This window comes from Ptychodera flava, unplaced genomic scaffold (genome assembly GCF_041260155.1).
Source record: "Ptychodera flava strain L36383 unplaced genomic scaffold, AS_Pfla_20210202 Scaffold_101__1_contigs__length_297651_pilon, whole genome shotgun sequence".
Lineage (NCBI taxonomy): Eukaryota > Metazoa > Hemichordata > Enteropneusta > Ptychoderidae > Ptychodera > Ptychodera flava.
Window position 1 is genome coordinate 80,892 of NW_027248283.1, and position 20,355 is coordinate 101,246.

Consider the following 20,355-nt stretch of genomic DNA (forward strand, 5'->3'; position numbering starts at 1 on the left):
TCCTATCCTATCTACTAATCTGCCCTGAGGGCAATAAAATATCAGAGCTGCCTTCAAGACAGACATAAATTTCCTATCCTTACAGCATTGTATAAGTGTGTATCTACCAATCTGCCCCGAGGGCAGCAATATAATCAGAGTTGCCCTTAGGGCAGACATACTTTCTCTATGGTTTACAGGATTGCATAGTGTATATCTACCAATTTGCTCTGAGAGCAACACTATAATCATACATTTCTTATCCTTAAAGCATTGAATAGTGTATATCAGAGCTGCCCTCAGAGCAGACAAACATTTCCAATGTTTACAGCGCATTGCATATGGTATATCTGCTAATCTATCCTGACGGCAGCAATATGTCAGAGCTGCCCTCAAGGCAGACTTACATATACTATCTTATCTAGCTATCTGCCCTGAAGGCAGCAATATATACGAGCTGTCCTCAGGGCAGACATACATTTCCTATCCTTACAGCATTGCATAGTGTTGATCTATCAATCTGCACTGATGGCAACAATATAATCAGAGCTGCCCTCATTGCAGAGATACATTTCCTATCCTTACAGCATTGCATAGTGTATATTTACCAATCTGCCCTGAGAGCAATAATATCATCAGAGCTACCCTCAGGGCAGACCTACATTTCCTATCCTTACAGCATTGCACAGTGTTTATCAGAGCTGCCCTCAGAGCAGATATACATTTCTCATCCTATCTGCCAATGTGCCCTGAGGGCAGCAATATATATGAGCTGCCCTCAGGGCAGACATACATTTCCTATCCTTATAGCATGGCATAAGTGTATATTGGATCTTTATATTTTTCAAATTTCTCAAAAGCGTTAGGTGTCCTTTAGCTGAATGCTGCAATATTACAAACTACTCATAAAAACAAGTGTGTCACATAAAAGGAAAGCAAATACGGTTATATTTGCAGATGAAATCGACATTATTTTAACATCCGATTATCTCAAATTAGTTCCAGCCGTGTTACGGGTACATCATGTTAAAGGAATGAAATCACATTATCGATGCTTTCTTGCGAACAGATCGATTATACCAGACAGATAATCGACTGAAAGAACGGCAATCATTAATGTGTTGGTAGCAAATATGTTAGTTTATTGACACATTTTATTTGCGCTTATTACATCATCAAAGAATTCGTTTTATGAAAAACGAATCAGTATATGGTGACAAGTTATCAGTCATAAAGATTTCTATGAATTCTGAAGAAGTACAATCAAGATTAATCACTATGAACTGTGCATCGTAAACGTACCAATAGCTCTGAAGTACACTGGTAGGTTGCACTGTCTTTCCATTGAAATATCTACCAAAATATAATTTTCTCCATAAAACAAAATGCTGTTGTCAAAATAATAGGTCTTAACAAGATTGTGACAAAATGCAAAATGCCTTTTATATGTTGGAAAATCCCTCCAAATATAATACTCTATAATACCCTCAATATGAAACTAAACTATTTTTAAGCTTTCCATTCATGCAAACTACATATATTTTATTACAAAGATAATCATCAATGGCATTAGGATCTATATTGTGCACCACATAACGGATATATATCGATAATTGGTATGAAAAATACGATTTGAAAGTGTGTATAATTTTTCCAGAATATTTCTTTTGTGAAATTCAACCACCTAGTTGCACAAAGCTATTTGGAACAGTGCTATATAATTTTTTTTCTTCGACTTACAACATTATATAGTTGGTGATACATGACTTGTTTGTCAGTCCAAAATAGAAACTCAAAGCCGGCTGCTGTAGTGCAAAAAACTGCACCGTTCCACTACAGATGCTCATAATGGTTTGACAGTTTGGTTTGGCAATATCATTGCATCATTACTGAACTGCTGTTATCACCAACCGAAATCCGGTCCTTGTCACTGAGCTATCAGATTGAAAACGGAGCCACATGTCAGACGAAGATACTGTGAAGTCATTTGGTAGATCTGATCCTGAGGATAGATGCAAATTCCCAATTCCAGGTTGGATTCCCGTCCCTGTAACAAGAGTGTCATATCTTGCCTCCGTGTTGAAGGTGTTGAACGAAACGCGGAAATGGTATCGAAAATTTGTCGATATTACCCAGGTACATTCGACGTCATTGTGATACGTGTTTGGATAATTCGGTGATTTGATGACAACGTCATTTCCAGCAGACAACCAGTGAAGAGAGAGACAATCCGACGCCGTATATTTTAATGTCGTTCTGGTATTGAAACTGGTGAACATATCTGTAAAACGATTACAATAGACATCAAATCAGGTCCAATAATCGTTATCATTCAAGGTAACTAAGAAATTTACCAGGTCCAAGGAACATATTGAAAATGACAAAGGCAATGGGGTTATCTTGAACCACAAAATAGTGGTGGTACCAGGTGTCCGGAATGGGTAAGCGTACCCTGCCAGCTAGCCGCACCCGTCAAGATTGACCCAAAGCGACAAATCCATTGTTATTTGGTGAATTCACCAAATTACTTTTGTGAGTCAAAATTTGGTATGCTGTCACTCATCATTTGAGTAACAGACAGGTCATATTTTGATACAACATCTCCGTATCTACCGTAGAACTTCTTAAAGGATTTTACTAATCTACTTTCTGAGATTTAACAATCGTTGTTTAAAGCGAACGATGAAAATGGACATTCACAATTTCACTTTCAAACGTTTACAAAGGAATTCAAAATTTCCATCTTTAGGCCTACATCTTCAGTTTTCAAACAGTACACATACAACAGGCTATGATTAAAGGAGGACTCGGTATAATATTGCCACTGCTGTATTTGTGTTCTCCAGGAAGAGAACCTTGAGGTGTATCTCCTTTATAAACTACACATTACAATTACAATGTCATCATTTGCTCAATGTATTAAGTCGAGGGATATTATCGATGACTTTGGGGTTTTTTTTACTTTCCGGGTTACTTTTGACTTGCCGAACTCAACGCAGGCTAGAAGGCCCTTTCGAATTGAGGAACCTGGTTACAGGTAGTTCTGCTAATGCGGGTAGGGATGTATGTGTGCGTGAACGCGTACTTATAGTTTTTGTTTTAGCATTCAGCAACTTCACATTAGGTGTAAATCAACCTCAATGTAGTTACATTACGCGACGGCCCTAGTTTCAATAATAAGAAATGTTTATAAAGTACTTTAACTATTACATTTTGCAACTCAAACGACCGATTGGGCTGAACGCGATTAAATAAAGGTCATGTATGGACTCATACATGCCATGTGTGTATTAGACACGCCAATCGATCATCCGTACACAACGCATGCCTTCGGTATACAATCTATGACAATGCGCCGTGTACAGTAAAGTACAGCCATTTGCCGATCTCGATATACATGATTGTATTTCTTCTGAGAGTACATTTTTTTCTGTTTATTGGAACGGGACAAGAAAGTGACATTGGTTTGTAATTTAATTTACATCGTGATGCTTGTCAATTGTTCTGTACCATTATAAAAAATATACACTTCACGGAATGAAGAAATATAAACTGGTAATTTGGACTCCCCGCGAGCAGATTATTACTTTTAAATCGGGCAAAGACCCTCTATGGATCTCTAAATATGCAAATAGATATAGCTAGGTATTTACCGTGGTATGCAGATATCACAACTTCGAATCCAGGAGCTACTATTGACAAATCGGACGTAAAGCTTATCCACACACTGGGTGATCCTATGAATGACTTCGGTAATCCATCACCAGAATGACGCGAGATTACGGAGGTCCCACTGTCCGGTTCTTGCCCACGTCCAGCCGACATGAAATCGTATCCGGCTTCTGTTTCAAAGCTTCTGAACTCTACTCTTATCATGACGTCTTCAGGCACAGAAACTGTCCAGAGACAGTTCAGCATGTTGTCATAGTAGTTTGGGAAGTTTGGTGTTGTCAGTGTTATGGTGTCAGCGGCTGATAGATTGAACCTTTGTATACAGTTGGGTTCTGAGAAGACATAATAAAAATGTACATCTAGGCTGATTTAAATAATCTGTATCAAATACAAGTTCATTTATTTTGCTAAACGTCAATTTCTCCATTGTTTGTATACGTGTACAGGTTTGAATACGTAAGCAAACATAGAATGATAGAATGGTCGTATGAAGTTATGTCAGGCTCAAGACTTCTCTCTAAAGTAAACCGAACACTCACCCGGTCCTTGTATTTTGACTTCGATCGGATGTTGTTTTCACCAGTTAGATTTTAATGGCACTTTGTTACTTGACTACCCTTCTATGTAAATAACGCGAGTGATGTAGCTGTGAATGCATCATATTACATTCAATTTCCTACCTAGTATATTCTTTTCGCAAACGAATCCGCAGAAACTCAAACAGTTCGCATCATTCCACTTTCCATCCATATTTCTTATCATGTGCGCGCAGTCTTCTTTACCTTTGTGATCATTTGGTTCCCGAGGATACCAGTTCGTGTAGTTGACCTGCAAAACACCATTAACTATTTGTCTTATCTTTATACATTCCTCTGTTTTTGGCTGATGAGAAATTTTGGATCGTCTCTGGGAAAGGGAGGTGTGCATATTCCAAGACGACATAAAATACCGCCAAATGGCAGGAAGGTGTGAAAAAAAGTTAACCAGACAACGAAATTACAAAGCTTAATTCAACTTATCACATAAACTTGCCCGGATCGTCAGCTTTGTGACGTAGGCCAGGACAAAAAAACAACAACAACAAAAAACTTAACCCTATCGATACCGTTTATTGCCACAATAAAACTGGATGTGATAAATACAAACAAGGAGAGTGTATTTCCGACGAAATTTCAAGTCGCTTCTGTACGAGTTGCCAGGGCTCTACAGGACCAGTGGTCTGCAAGAAGAGATCCGTCGATCGATTAGCTTAGGAACGTTGCGGCTCCGATCGAACGGCTCAATGCGGACGTAGTACCTAGCGACAAACCTGAAAACTACACCTAAAAGTAATTTCAACTAGATAAATATGTACCGAAAGATCTTCAAGAAGCTATATAGAAGGCTAAAAATGTACGATCCCTCGAAAAAAAAAGAGAATGGAGTATATATGATTTTCATCTGATGATCGGTAAGCTCCGTGAAACTCTGAGTTGTGACTTTGCTTTGATCTATACTCGATCTAATTACCGTTTAGGGAACCGTCATTGTTTATGGCCAGGGGAGGAATCTGTGGGGGGGGGGTCACTCAAAAATAGGAAGCTTTATCGGTTTGAAGCAGGGGTTACTTAATTTTTGGTGCAAAATAAAATGAAACAGCTGTCAGATTGCACCATTGCAAACACCACCTTCTAAAAATTTTCGATGCGAGGGGGGAACCCCTCTCTTGCTCTCCTCCCTTGGGATGTTATAACAGTTTTACTTAGTAAAATAAAATCAAAAACACCTCTTAGATTGCACCAAACTGCACCACTGCACTTATCAATTTCTCAAAATTTTCCACGCAAGACAGGGGACACCACCCTCTGACACTTCCTTCATCAGCCTCGAATTCTGCCCTGTCACATATCCCACCGAAAACCCATGTCATGCATGATTTGATCACTTCTCGGGTGGTAAGATTGATCACAATATTCTAGCAACTTCAAGGTTAAATGTTCAAATAGCGAACATGCTAAATGCATGGACGAAACGAAAAGGAAAGATACACGCTCTATGATTGGCTAGACGCTGCAACGTTCGTTCTTTTCGTATCCAATCCTTTGTTCTGATTGGTTGAACGAAAACGACGACAGTTTTTGTTCTTTTCGTTCACATTCCTTTTCTTGATTGGCTGAACGAATGTGTCGAAATATTTGCATATTCATTTTTCTGATTGACTGCATGGAAAGAACGAGCTATTGTCGTTCCTCAAAATGTTGGCGCCTTGCTCTCATTATATATTAACCATGTAATAACTCCCGTCTTTGAATTACAATGAAAAACAGTGAACACAGATTGAACAAAGTTCATTCACCGCGACCTCCATTCAACTCGTGTCATCAAAGTATTTCAATCTGTGCTCAGTTTTATTCCTTATATTTCAAAGACGGCAGGAGTTACATGGTGAATATATAATGAGAGCGAGGCGCCAGCATTTTGGTTACCAACAGCTCGCCCTTCCATGCAGACATAATGAATATGCAAATCTTTCGTCACTTTCGTTCAGCCAATCAAGAAAAAGAATGTGAACGAAAGGAACAAAAACTCTTTCGTCATTTTCGTTCAGCCAATCAGAACGAAGGATGGCATACGAAAAGAATGAACATTGCAGCGTCTGGCCAATCATAGGGCGTGTATCGTTCCTTTCGTTTCGTTTCATCCATGCATTTAGCAAGTTCGCTATTACATCACATTCCTTCTTATCGAAGTTTTAAAAAATTATCAATCGATCGTACTTGTGTACCGTCAATCCATTCCCATAGCCCTTCGTATCTGATATCATTCAAACCAATCCACAGATCGACATCGGTAAAACTGTAAAAAAAGAGAACAGGGGCAAATATGTTTAAATAGCGAACTTGCAATCTGTGTTCACTGTTATTCCTTGTAATTCAAAGACGGGAGTTATTACATGGTGAATATATAATGAGAGCAAGGCGCCAACATTTTGAGGAACGACAATAGCTCGTTCTTTCCATGCAGTCAATCAGAAAAATGAATATGCAAATATTTCGACACATTCGTTCAGCCAATCAAGAAAGAGAATGTGAACGAAAAGAACAAAAACTCTGTCGTCGTTTTCGTTCAGCCAATCAGAACAAAGGATTGGATACGAAAAGAACGAACGTTGCAGCGTCTAGCCAATCATAGAGCGTGTATCTTTCCTTTCGTTTCGTTTCGTCGATGCATTTAGCAAGCTGAGTTCGCTATTGGAACTCAAGATGACGCTATTCGAGATAAAACAGCCAAAGAAACACTGCGACAAGATTCTTGACGATGTTTTTGAAATACACTTTGTAACCAATTTAACAACCAAAATTTAAAGGTTTTACTTACTAGCCAAGAAGTTGTTCACTAACTCATCATGTGCAATAGCTAGACGACCATCCAAGCTGTGGCAAATATCATGAGCTTCCTGCCACGTGAACACTTCATTTGATCGTACACAGTAATATCGGCCCTTGAAGTAACGCCAACCAGAGTCACAGCCTGTAAAATTATGAAAACATGGCATGTATATATATATATATATATATATATATATATATATATATATATATATATATATATATATATATATATATATATATATATATATATATATATATATATATATATATATAGACACATATGATAAGAAATGGTTTTATGAGTTATTTATAATATTGCAACATTCAACACCTAACACCTTTGAGAAATTTGAAAAAATATCAAGATCCAATTATACCAAAATAGTTCCAATCGAGTTACTTAAATTTTTATTTGCCGAAGTTACTTTCCAATTAATTTAACCTAAGCTCTATTCGCAGTGTTTGGGAAATGTAGAGATATGGCATGCTTGTTCCATATAGTCTCGCCTAATGTAGCCAAAATATGTTGATATATTGTTTTCATTCAGTATAGTTTGTAGTATAGTGTCTCTACAGCGACCCCCCTGCGAAATGGTACTGAAAAATACGAACTTCCTAAAATTATTCACAGAGTGGCACCCTTGTCATCGATCCCCGACGGAGGGGCTCGGAAAGGCTCAACATAAACACTGACATATACCGATAACCAGACTTGTAGTAAACGCATGGTCTTTAGCATTCACTGTAATTAATGAAAACGCTCCAAATTATTAATATAAACTGTACCATGGAACATTAACTGTACCATGGAACATCGCCCTGCCGTAAACCTGTAGATGTAAACTTTGCTCTTTCATCAACACCAACACTAGACTGAAAGATTCCGTCGCGTGCGGGCGCTCCGACTGCGACCTACGACCCTTTCAGTGCGCCGGAGCGCCCGCACGCGACGGAATCTTTCAGTCTACACCAACACCACTATAATTGGACCAAACAACAACAGCGTTAACATCAAGGGATCACATAACTTCAACACAACCAATGTTAAATTCCAATATCATAGCATTTCCCCTTTATCATAACATTTTCCCTTTGCCGTATAAGGCGCGCGCGCAAACACATCAAGTACACGAACAGCTAACACATCTTCATCACGAGAAAAGAGTGTACCAAAATGGGAAATAGTGCAATATCGCCACGTTCACCTTGGTTTGTTATCATCACATTGTCTGTTGGCTGTATTCTGTCTTCTCCTGGTATGGATCCCACAGATCTAAAGTTGAACCACAAGTTTGGTGATGCTGACGATAGAACATAGAACGGCGTCAGTCAATCAAAATGCTCTGTGCTGCCTTTGGACAAGGGCATAACGGACGTACTTTCAACACACAAAATATGAAAATAACAGGCTAATTGTACAATCATGTATCAAAATCTAGTTAGAATCATGCAAATGCATCTACAGTATAAATTCTATCCTACGAACATTTCAGACAAACGCCATGTTAACAAAAGTAGGGAATATTGACCAAAAATGTACAGGCACGAATTTCACCATCACTGTAAACAGTTTTCAAAAACAACCTGTATCAGAGATTTGAAAATTAAGTACGTAATTTTTGACAACAAATAGCATCACATCAGTGACACTGTGCTCCCATTGGTCATCATAGAAGTAAGTTCAACATACCAAACCAAAGACAATGAAATCAGAAGTTTCATTGTGAAGATATTTTGGCTGCAATTTCCCTCTAATCTGAATAATATCACCCCAAACCACGAACAAATCACATTTGGAAACTATGTTTCATACGGTTCTATAGGAAAAGTTGTTTTATCAAAACTTGAACATTAAGCGCCCCCTCACCCCTGAAGTAGAAGCCTGGACCACACGTCTGAAAGTTATGTTATCACGGCTCCTGAACAGAAAATATGAAGGCTATCTACTATACATCTATAATGAAAGTACACTACATCGTGTAGCTTCTCCACTGAGCTCAGGATATCATGTTTATATCCGAGGATGAGGTGTCATATACGCTTAAAGATATATTCCAGATATTATTGTAATGTATAAAATTTGCAACACTTCATTTTGGTGGAAAATGTTCGAAAAGTATATAATATCTCTGAACTTGAAGCAATTTTTAAGTCATCGTGAAAATAGTATTCTCAAGCAATGTTAACAAAATTGACGCCAACAAGGCTTTCCGATAATAAGTTTCCAAGAAGAAGCATTTTGATAAAATTTCCTTGCCCTTAATATACTATCTGTCTGATGTTGCTATTAATCACATATTAGATTAAACTGTGGTCGCGTCATACTAAGGGATCTGCGAAACACTTTTGAAAACTATCTGCACAGAATTTTCTGAGAAGAATATTTTTGACCCAAATTGTCATGTAACTAGTTTTACCATAGTTTGAACAAGTTGAACTGATGTCACACAAAAAGTCAACCCTGCATAACAAATTTATAGTCTATCGGACTATTTACTGTTTAGCTGTTTTACGAAAATTTATAAAAAATATAGCACTCGAATTGCTATAACATTTTGATCATTTCACCTTGATTTGAACAAAGCTGACTCATGTAACCTCTTGGGCCTGTACGCCTGATGAAAAGTCAATATACATAATAAATATCTTTGACTGTACATATCTTTGACTTTAACTCATGACAAGCTAAACGTCCACTCAAATTTCCCAATCCTTGCCATGTGTATGTATATAGCAATCATGATATTATATACATTTAATACGATTTACATGAAATAATTCAAAAAGCACTAGACTTGTCTACTGTACCTCTATTATTTTCACAAATAAAGCCACAGGACGTAGCGCAGGGCCCATCATTCCATTGCCCATCCAATCTATTTAGCAGTTGCCCACAGTCTTCACCATCATGCCAATTATTTGGTTCGTTTTGATACCAGTTACTGTAATTCAACTATATATATATATATATATATATATATATATATATATTATATATATATATAATATATATATATAAGGTAATACACACACACATATATACACACATTATACATATATACATATATATATATATATATATATATATATATATATATAGGTGTGTGTGTGTGTGTGTGTGTGTGTGTGTGTGTGTGTGTGTGGTGTTATTACCTTCTATAAACGGCACAAAAGGGGGTTATGTTATATGTTATTATTACATATAATATCGTAATAGTGCTGAGTCAATGAGCTTACGCAGCTATGTAATTTCAATAAAGTGACAGTCAACTGCTAGAGATAGATGGGTTATAGATGAAGATATTTTTAGAATCCTATTCTTTGTCATAAGTGTTGATATTTTCGCTCGCTACGCATACGTCTGCTCACTGGTGAGAACAATTACACAGTAAACTGCAGCGAACTTTGTATTGTGCCACAGCTTTGCCCCTTGACACAAGCTGGCTGTCAACGTGCAGCGCACGCTCAGGGCTGGAAGCTGTCGAACTCGAACAAAACGAAAATACAACGATGATTTTGAATTTGTTTTCATTTTTTCAGTTTATTTGGTAGTTTTGTAACTTTATTGCTTAAAACTTTCGCTCAGAGTAAAAAACTATTGACGCTGGGCCGTGACGTGCGATGACGCAATCACAAGAATCTTTGGATTAAAATGCCGTCAGTGATTGTATTCTTATCGTACGGCACTAACGTATTCGTAACGATGAGCGTAAAGTTTTTGGAATTGCACTGCAGTGCAAATACTGACAATGGTACGCGCGCTTCGATGGAAGTAAACTGTGGTATAAATGTTATAATGAAATGTACTTACGGGGGTACCATCAATCCATTCCCAGTGCCCTTCGGATCTTATATCACTCAGACCAATCCATAGATTGCCATTGTGAAGAGCTGAGAGGAGAACATTGACGAAATCCAATTGCAAGTATACTCTTTGCCAAGCGTGCTTTCAACATGGAGGACTACCAATAAGTTCTACTGTTACGGCCGATAAAGTAGACTTGAACGGTTAAACATGATGATTCGCGAACCATTACAAAAATTATCACGTGTTTCATGTTGTAAGATGAATTTCAACACAAAATCGCAAGATTGCCTTTCCTTTGAAAAAAAGCGGAAAATGTCGACTAAGTAGTTTTACACTTTTGATAACACTATCGTGTGCATTTCATTCACAGGTAAATACCTACCGTTGTCTTCATAATTGTGAAATTTGCAAAGAAATAGTTTTGAAAACAATACGAAAGGGAAGTGAAACTGCACCTGTCAATCTAAATTGAATGATTGCATTTCTCTTGAGGCAACATGCTCTGCGTGAAATCAAAGGGTATGGTGTATTAACATGCTGTGAATAGAATGGAAACCCTGAAAAATTTGCATTAACTACAATTTGCCGATATCTGTATGTTCTAGATACTTGTGAAACCGGATATATTTATGGTATGCCAATAAGTTTTGTTTGGGATTAGTGTGGTTCGATATTTTACAGAGAAGTCGATCTTTATGTTGTCAGTTGTCGTTCACGCGCCATTACGAATTACAAATAAGCACAGAGTATCATAGACAGAGTGGTAACGCCTGCATGCCTTTTGTTCCATGGTCGTCTCGGTAGACTATTGGCTTTTCATATTAAAATGAGCTTCAAAGGTGTTAAACTTTTTGGAGGCTTTGTTTGTGGTTGATAATTACACGAGATTATGCGAAATATACGACAAGATGGCATCGTACTGCCAGTAGCGTAGCAACCATAGTTACTTTGTGAGCTCTCAGGCCAGAAACACTGCTTCACGCCAATCAAAACATAACACGCCAGCAGTTTCATAAACATGTCCTTCCTTGACGCACGTGTGAAAGACGGTATGACTGACCGTAAACCATTGAGTAAAACCAGACAGTATCGATAAAAGACTTCAAATTTGGTTCAAACACACTCATTATATATTCATAAAAATATGAGAGGAATTGTTAAAACGGTAAAACTCACTTTCCTGAAGCTCAAAACACTCCCGTTTTCGCCAGCACGTCAATCTGCTCAGCACCACACGAAAACAACAACACAAACTTTGCCGAACATACTTTCGCTTAACAATTGGCGAAAATCCGAAAATTACCGAAGGATTCATGTTCGGCACTCTTCGGAAAAGAGAGGCGAGAGCAACCTGAGGCGAGGCGAACATGGATGGGTTACGTAACCGCTTCACGCCTTAAACAATACCCGTTGCGACTCTATCTATCTTTCTCTATGAAATAAGTTAGGAGGCTTTTGTATCCCTCATCGGGGGTTTAAGTCACGGTTTTGGGAAATATGGCTGCTTCGCCATTGAAAAATACATAAAATGAAATAATCTGTCCAGCAAACTTACTTCGAAGGAAATCATCGAGTTCTCTGCCCTGTATGATCACAAGGCGACCATCCATGCCATAGCAAATATCATATGCCTCCTGCCATGAATATGATTCATTCGATTGGACGTAGTAACATCGGCCATTGAAGCAATACCAGTCAGCAGGGCAGTCTGGAATAATATGAATTATGTTATCTTTGGCAGCGTTTTCTCCATGAAATGGAGTGCTTAGTTTTCTAAATGGATTTTATGTGCAAACTCAATGATTTCTCTAGAGGATTCAAACTCACAACGTGCGTCACCCAGTCACCTAGCAAAATCATCACAGTCAAAACTGCTCGGCTTAATCCCCTCCGTTTTAAAGGGGCAGGTCATTGATTAGCTTTTTTCTCAAAGCATTAGCCAACACGATAAAAATTCAAAGGAAAAAAAGCAATAGGCTGACACCATGTAAATTCTCAATGTCAAAAAAACTAATGCGACAAAACTCAGGAATAAGGAACTGTCCCTTTAAACAACAGAAGATCATTCAGTAGGGCATAATACTCTTCAGCTTTTGCGTGGAATATTTGTTGTATATCTCGACGAACGCCCGTCACATTTGTTGTGTACATCACAACGGTTTCCTGAGACAAACATAAAAGAGAGCTTGAACGCGCGCGCCTCGGAAAAGATATTCGGGCTTTCAAATTTTATCAATTCTATTGTGATCTACCACTTTACTTGTCGGATTCGTTCTAAAGCTCCTGTTGTGAAAAAAGTTTCGATCGTCTTAGTTTTTTAGAAAATTGATAATTGTATTTTCCGCCATAGAGTTATCACGGGGATGGTGGCCATTTTGAATTTCAAGTTTATTTATTAACTCTAGTTTAATTTGTCCCTCTAGTACCAAATTTAACACGGTGTCCCCAGATTTGTATTATCGATTAGGTAAGAGAATGGACAAAAATTTCCTTGAGGAAAGTTTGAGCAAAAGTTTAAGTCTTTCACATACGAGGCGCATATACTTCTAATAAAGAAATGGCAACACTTTATGATTGTATCAGTCGCTTTTGTACACGGCCATTGCCAACCACGCCATGATGCAATACCCCCCGAGTAATATTTTATAAAACTTTTTTATGAAAACGTGGATGAAAATAAAAATCGTGGAAGAAAATTGAAGCAAATTCTGACTGACCGTCTCTACGTTTGCCATATATGAAGAAGTGCAGCAAGAACTTTAAGAAAACCAAATGTGAACTGTATGCTCACGTGTTTTACAAAAGGTTCATTAATAGTAGTACACGTCACAGAACAATCAGATATCTGTTAAATCACTATATGTAGCAGGTTTTATCAACTTCGCACATTACTCTCAGAGTTCAATCACTAATTACTAAAACTTTATTTAAAATGCGAATGAGCTGTTAATTAACTTGATACTGCTCAATGCTTCATGGGACAATTAGATATATATCAGATCATCATTTGTAGCACGTTTCATTGAATTTAATGCTGTAACTTTAGAGCAATATCACTAATTACAAAGTTAATTAAATATGCAAATGAGCCCTTATTTAACATGACACTGTTCAATGTTTCATAGCACTATTAAATATTTATCAGATGAATATATGTAGCAGGTTTCACCGAATTTTGTGCCGTAATTTCAGAGTTATATACCTGATTACAAAGTTTATTAAATATGCAAATGAACCCTTATTTAACTTCACACTTCTAAATGCTTTACAACACAGTCAGATATCTGTCGGATCAGTATTCGGAGCTATATGACTAATTATAAAACTTCATAAAATATGCAAATGAGCTATTTATTAACTTGACACTGCTCAATGCTTCTCAGAACAATTAGATATTTATCAGATCAACATCTGTAGCAGGTTTCATCAAACTTAGGGCTGTAATTTTGGAGTAATATCACTAATTACAAAGTTCATTAAATATGCAAATGAACCCTTACTTAACTCCACACTACTAAATACTTTACACCACAGTTAGATATCATTCGGATCAGTATCTGCAGCAGATTCCATCATATTGGGTGCAGCTATTTCGGAGTTATATGATTCATTTCAGAACTTCATAAAATATGCAAATGAGCTATTTATTAACATGACACTGTCCAATGCTTCTAAATATAATTAGATATATATCAGATCAATATTTGTTGCACGTATCATCAAGTTTGGTGCAGAAATTTCAGAGTTATGTCACTAGTAACAAAAGTTCATTAAATGCAAATGCAAATGAGCAGATAATTGACATGACACTCACAGTATCATCATAACGTTCTGAGATTGTTATCCATGAAACGTTTCATAAAATTTTGTTCAGTATTTCTTGATATATGTCTACACTGTCATTACCGTCTCAATAGGGAAACCATTTTACGGAAAAAATGATATTGCATAACTTCATTAATATGCTAGCCACACTAACCAAAATCCAATCAGTTCTTGCAAGTAGCATATGGTACCTGTGTACCAAATCTGACTTGAATCTGTTCAGGCGTTTTTGAGTTATCGTGTAAACAGACGAGAAACACGAACACTCACACACACCACACACACACACACACACACACACACCACACACCACGGACAGACAGACAGACATCGCTATGACATTAGCCCACGTGTGAACACGTTAGCTGACGAGAAACACGAAGACTGATCGACGATGATATCTGTTGTGCTGAAGACCCTTCTCCAGTGCTTGGGAGTGTTGTGATTCGTTCCTGACCTCAACTGATATAATACGCGTGGTATTGCATTTGACCTTTGGCCTGTATGGTAGATATGTGGAGCAATAATCCGTGTATCATTCTACGTTAATGTCACACACATCACTATACTCCACGTAACAGTGACGCAAACGCTTCAAACTTAAGTAAGAATATGAAGGAATGGTTTTTTTCTAGTGTTTGCCAAAATAAAACTTTCTCAAGATTACTGAGGAGTTTAATCAGAAAATTGATTTCTCTTGTCTGCCAAAATAAAAGATAAAATGTGATATTTGTAAGTTTTAGCAATTGGGTACGAATGCAGCAAACCAGGCGAATGCCACAGATATGCGCAGCGTGTACAAAAACGTAGGAGTATTGTAGATACTGTGATTTTTAGCTACATTCGAAGATATTCACCTGACTTAGAATTTTTTTTTTAATTTAGCTTTGTTCGGCAAAAGCCGCAGAGGTTACGACATGCTGTCTTTGAAATCGCTTAGGTAATAATAATAATAATAATAATAATAATAATAATAATAATAATAATAATAATGGGGTTCTTATATAGCGCACATATCCACTAGTACATGTGCTCAAGGCGCTTTACAATTATTTTTACCCCTGGTAATTGGACCTAATATGATACCACTCAACTCCCTGGGGAGCAAACAACAGCTCATATGAGCAGCCAATAAGCGCAGCAGAGCTAAACGCACACATTACAACCACTGTCCTGCCAGGTACCCGTCACTCCTGGGTGGGGAGAAGCAATGAGGAATAAAGTGCCTTGCCCAAGGAGACAACACCATGGCCATGCCGGGGCTCAAACTCACCATCCTGTGATAGTGCGTCTACTGCTCTAGCTACTGGCCAATGATGCCTCCCTATTCACAGAAAATACTAGAAGAAAGCGATGACTTTGAATTTACTTTGTTAGCGCGGATATTCTATCTCAGCCTGGCCTAACAATTTATAAAGATACATAAGGCCAGGAAGAAAAAATAAATTGTTCATCGGAATCGCCGCTTCTACTTTGGCATATTTGGAAATTTTTTTTTTTTTTTGATCGCGGCAAATTCTTACTTCCGCATTACAAATATTTTAGTACTACCGCTGGTGGCGCCCTACACTTTGTTGGGTTTTCGCGGGCACGGGATTTTGAATGTGTTTTGACTTTAATAGTTGACCGCCAACACGTTGTTGTGACGTCTGAATTTGGCGAATCACGGCGCAAAGTGGGTCGATTTGGCCAGAAATTTCCTCGTTTTGTAAAGGTTAGTACATGTCACATCATGAGTATTAATTTGATCGCCAACATTCGACGTGATGGCCAACAGTTAGTTCCAAAGACGCTATTCAGTGTTTGTCCTGATATTACGTTCGGCGATTTGTTCAACAAGATCGTGACAGCAGATGGACGGTGCATCCGATTGAATGAAAATTGCATCGAAAGTATAAAAATTTATGGCAATGACAAAACACATGGTTGCGTCGATGTTAAAGTATCATTTGAAGCTTGCTGTTTCTATTGTGGAGTACAAGACAGCCTTCTGAATGATGACTATATAACTTCACTCCGATCACAGTACAGTGTTGTTAGACCATTGTGTAAAATGTGTAGTGTAGAGACAGTGGTAAAGAGGCCAAAACATGGGGTCAAAGTAAAATGTAAAAACTCAGATGCTAGGTCCCACCAGGACAATATTAAAGGACAATATTGAATTGTTGGATTTCAGTGATTTGCTGTACATTTCAGTTTTATTCTGAGAGAATGTTGAAATACCTAGAATATGTTGTGCAAACACTATGTTATTGTTGAGAAAAATAGTATTGAATTCAGTTACCAGTATCAGTGTTTCTTGTCTGAGATATTTCTGGTAAAAAGGGAAACAATTATCTTGCCTTGTCTGCATCTGTGCAAAAATGCCAGAGAACCGCGTTTACCTTCGGCCAAAAAAAAATAAAAAAAAATTTTCGCTCGCCGCTCCTGGAACTTGGTCCAAAAATCCGATGAACAAGATTTTTTTTTTCTCTGGCCTAATATAGCAAATTTACAATCAGTCTTCAATCAGGTTGGTCATGTTAGGTCGGTCACCTGACCAACCTTAGGGGTGTTAGTTCGCAGGAGGCGATGCAGTATATGAAAAACACCGATTCTATCACAATTTACAAGTTCGCATTTTGCCAAAAGTGATGGAAGTTGCCAAAACATGTCAGAACACAACCCTTTGAAAACTAGCATATTCCTGTTTACAAAACTTACCTTGCTTATTTTACTAATGAATATTCAAATTATTCCCATTCAAGTAGCAAAGCCCTGGATCAGTTTCCATATTCAAAAAGTTTTATCTCGTCAATAAAAGGACCGACTTTATCTGTTTCTTTAAAACTATCTACTGTTGATTGACCAATCAGAGTGCTCAATTCAGGGTGTTTTGTTTACTCGTAAGCCCTGGTCACCAAATTCCAGAAACGAATGACAGCCCCGTAGTAAAGTACTGTCAAATCAAAAGTGAACATGTCATATTCTGTGGACATCTGGTACGTTTACACTGGTACGTTTTAATATTAAAATTTGGTAACACAGCGGAAAACCAGCTGCAACACAAAATCTGCTGTGCCCTAGGGCATTTATATAATGTGCCCTAGGGCATTTATAGGATGTTCCATTACATTGGAAGGCTATTTCACAAATAAAAGTTTTAATTCATATCCTAAACATGTTACATTGACAAAGGGGACGGTTGACGTAAACACATTGAAAACGAAAATATATCAGTTAGGGGCGATAGTTTTTAAGTCAGATAAAACCCTCGTACTCGGGCTCTTCTGGTATATAAAGTCCAACCCTACGATAAAATGTCTCGGCCTGCGGCCTCGACATTTTATCGTTGGGTTGGACTTTATATACCAGAAGAGCCCTCGTACTCGGGCTTTATCCTATACTTAAAAACTATCTACTGTTGATTGACCAATCAGAGTGCTCAATTCAGGGCGTTTTATCTACTCGTAAAGCCCTGGTCACCAAATTCCAGAAACGAATGACAGCGCCGTAGTAAAGTACTGTCCAATCAAAAGTGAACATGTCATATTCTGTAGACATCTGGTACGTTTTTTCCCTAATATTCAAATTTGGTAACACAGCGGAAACCAGCTGCAAACACAAATCTGCGGTGGTACAAACATAAACTAATGTGCTCTAGGGTATTATAGGATGTTCCATTACATTGGAAGGGTATTTCACAAATAAAAGTTTTAATTCATATCCTAAACATGTTACATTGACAAAGGGGACGGTTGACGTAAACACATTGAAAACGAAAATATATCAGTTAGGGGCGATAGTTTTTAAGTCGGATAAAACCCTCGTACTCGGGCTCTTCTGGTATATAAAGTCCAACCCTACGATAAAATGTCTCGGCCTGCCGCATCGACATTTTATCGTTGGGTTGTGGGTTGGACTTTATATACCAGAAGAGCCCTCGTACTCGGGCTTTATCCTATACAACATAAGTTCATGTAAGCTGTCAACCAGAGAAAACTTCTGTCTGTTTTAAATTGCCTTGACAAATTTACAAAGTCACCAATATATGCATTGGCCTTGTCTCTATCAATATATGCGCATTGACACAAGTTATCAAATTATTTTCATTACTTACATAATACATTGATCATTGAACGCTCCGCTAATTGCGTAATCCTGTAAAAAAAAACAATTTTGCTGTATACAAAAGGGTACCTTCGTATTCGTGTGCGCACATCGTTATATTATTCTGTCGAAATTCGGCCTCGGTATATTCTAGTCTGAGTAAATAACATGACAGTGTCAAAGTTGCATAAAGATTACTTTCGTTCGCAATTGCCTAATCGGTATATAGACAATTAAAATGTGCTCACTTGACATTTCGGCCAATTGTTCACGGTGCCCTCTCAATTGCCGGTCACTTTCCGTCGAGTTGTGCTGGCATTCCCTCAGGCCGATGTCCCGTTGTTCCAGCTGCTCTCTACACCAATTCCCGTGGCCTTCAATTCTGTGCTCCAGTGATGAGATTGTGTCAGAAATGTTTACCATGGAGTCTATTATTGGTTCCAGCAAGTCGATATGTCGACGTTGCCTTACGAAAGTGTCATTAACCTGGTCTACGATAGAGAGCGCTCGTTCGTGTAGGTAATAAAGAGTTTCTATGCGTTCCTCTACTTCATCCATCCTATAGTCAAGCAGCTCAACATTTTCAACAACTTCATTCACCGCTGTGACGAAATTCTCTACCTCTGGGCATTGGCTGTCCTCGGAGCCATAAAATGCGAGTAAATAGGTGCAAATATCGCTCCTGTAGCAGTAGTTGTTGTTATCAGGACACAGGGTATCTCTCTTCATCATCGGAGTGGTATCTCCGACGTGAAATATAAAAGCGGACAGGAAGACAAATATAAGCAGCGGACTGCCCATCTTGTTTGACGACATTTAGCACTTTGACAGTTATGCGATGAAATCTACATCACTTATAGCAACGATGTCGTCACACTTCCTGCAAAAGTGAAAATACAAGGGTTTTATTAAGTAACATATTCCCTGTTGCGACCAACGCATCGGTTACAAAACTAACGTAATATGACCACTGCGAAACTGTCATTTTGATGTCTCCCTGACATCTCAGAAGGTCATTGAGCTGTAGCCCAAGCTGTCACGTTGATACTATCAATTTAAGGTAGAATGCGCCTCGAGGACAGATATTCAGACTCTTAAACTTTTCCAATACTCTACTATCTACCACTTGTGGGGGCTCGTTTTGAAGCCCTGTGGAGAAGGAAAAACTTTTGCCGTCTTTGTATTTTCCGAATCGAAAATTTTATTTTTCCCCACAGAGTAAACACAGGGATGACGGCAATTTTGAGTTTCAAATATCCGTAAATCTTGGGTGATTTGTTTTTCTAGTACTTAACTTTGCACGGTGGGCACTGATTCGTATTTTCAATTTTGAGAGTTAACGGTTGAATCGTGAACGATTTCTTGAGAAAAGTTGTAGCAAAAATTTAAGTCTTTCACGTACGAGGGGCATACTACCTTAATTTACTGTATGTTAGAGTCAATTCTTTGTCTGAAATCAATTTTCTTTTGTAGTACCATGCAGTGGAACCCAGTGAAAAAATCACTCCATCGTGCATCTGCAAAATGTTACTGATACCCGCTCGACGAGGATGTATAGAGAAGAAACAGGATATACATGCTCAATAGTAACTGTAATATTAACAGTAACCG

General features: G+C 38.0%; 1 protein-coding gene across 1 annotated transcript; it reads right to left on the minus strand.

The window, feature by feature from the left end:
* Positions 1–1,098: 1,098 nt before the first annotated feature.
* LOC139126566 (uncharacterized) lies at positions 1,099–19,650 on the minus strand. The gene is made up of 10 exons (XM_070692636.1): positions 18,993–19,650; positions 12,386–12,538; positions 10,834–10,913; positions 9,831–9,975; positions 8,228–8,323; positions 7,007–7,161; positions 6,408–6,485; positions 4,332–4,479; positions 3,633–3,983; positions 1,099–2,260 (listed from the first exon to the last, which is right to left on the minus strand). Exons 1-10 carry the CDS (start codon positions 19,558–19,560, stop codon positions 1,866–1,868), a joined length of 2,169 nt encoding a protein of 722 aa, XP_070548737.1. The 5' UTR covers positions 19,561–19,650; the 3' UTR covers positions 1,099–1,865.
* Between the last annotated feature and the right edge of the window lie 705 nt (positions 19,651–20,355).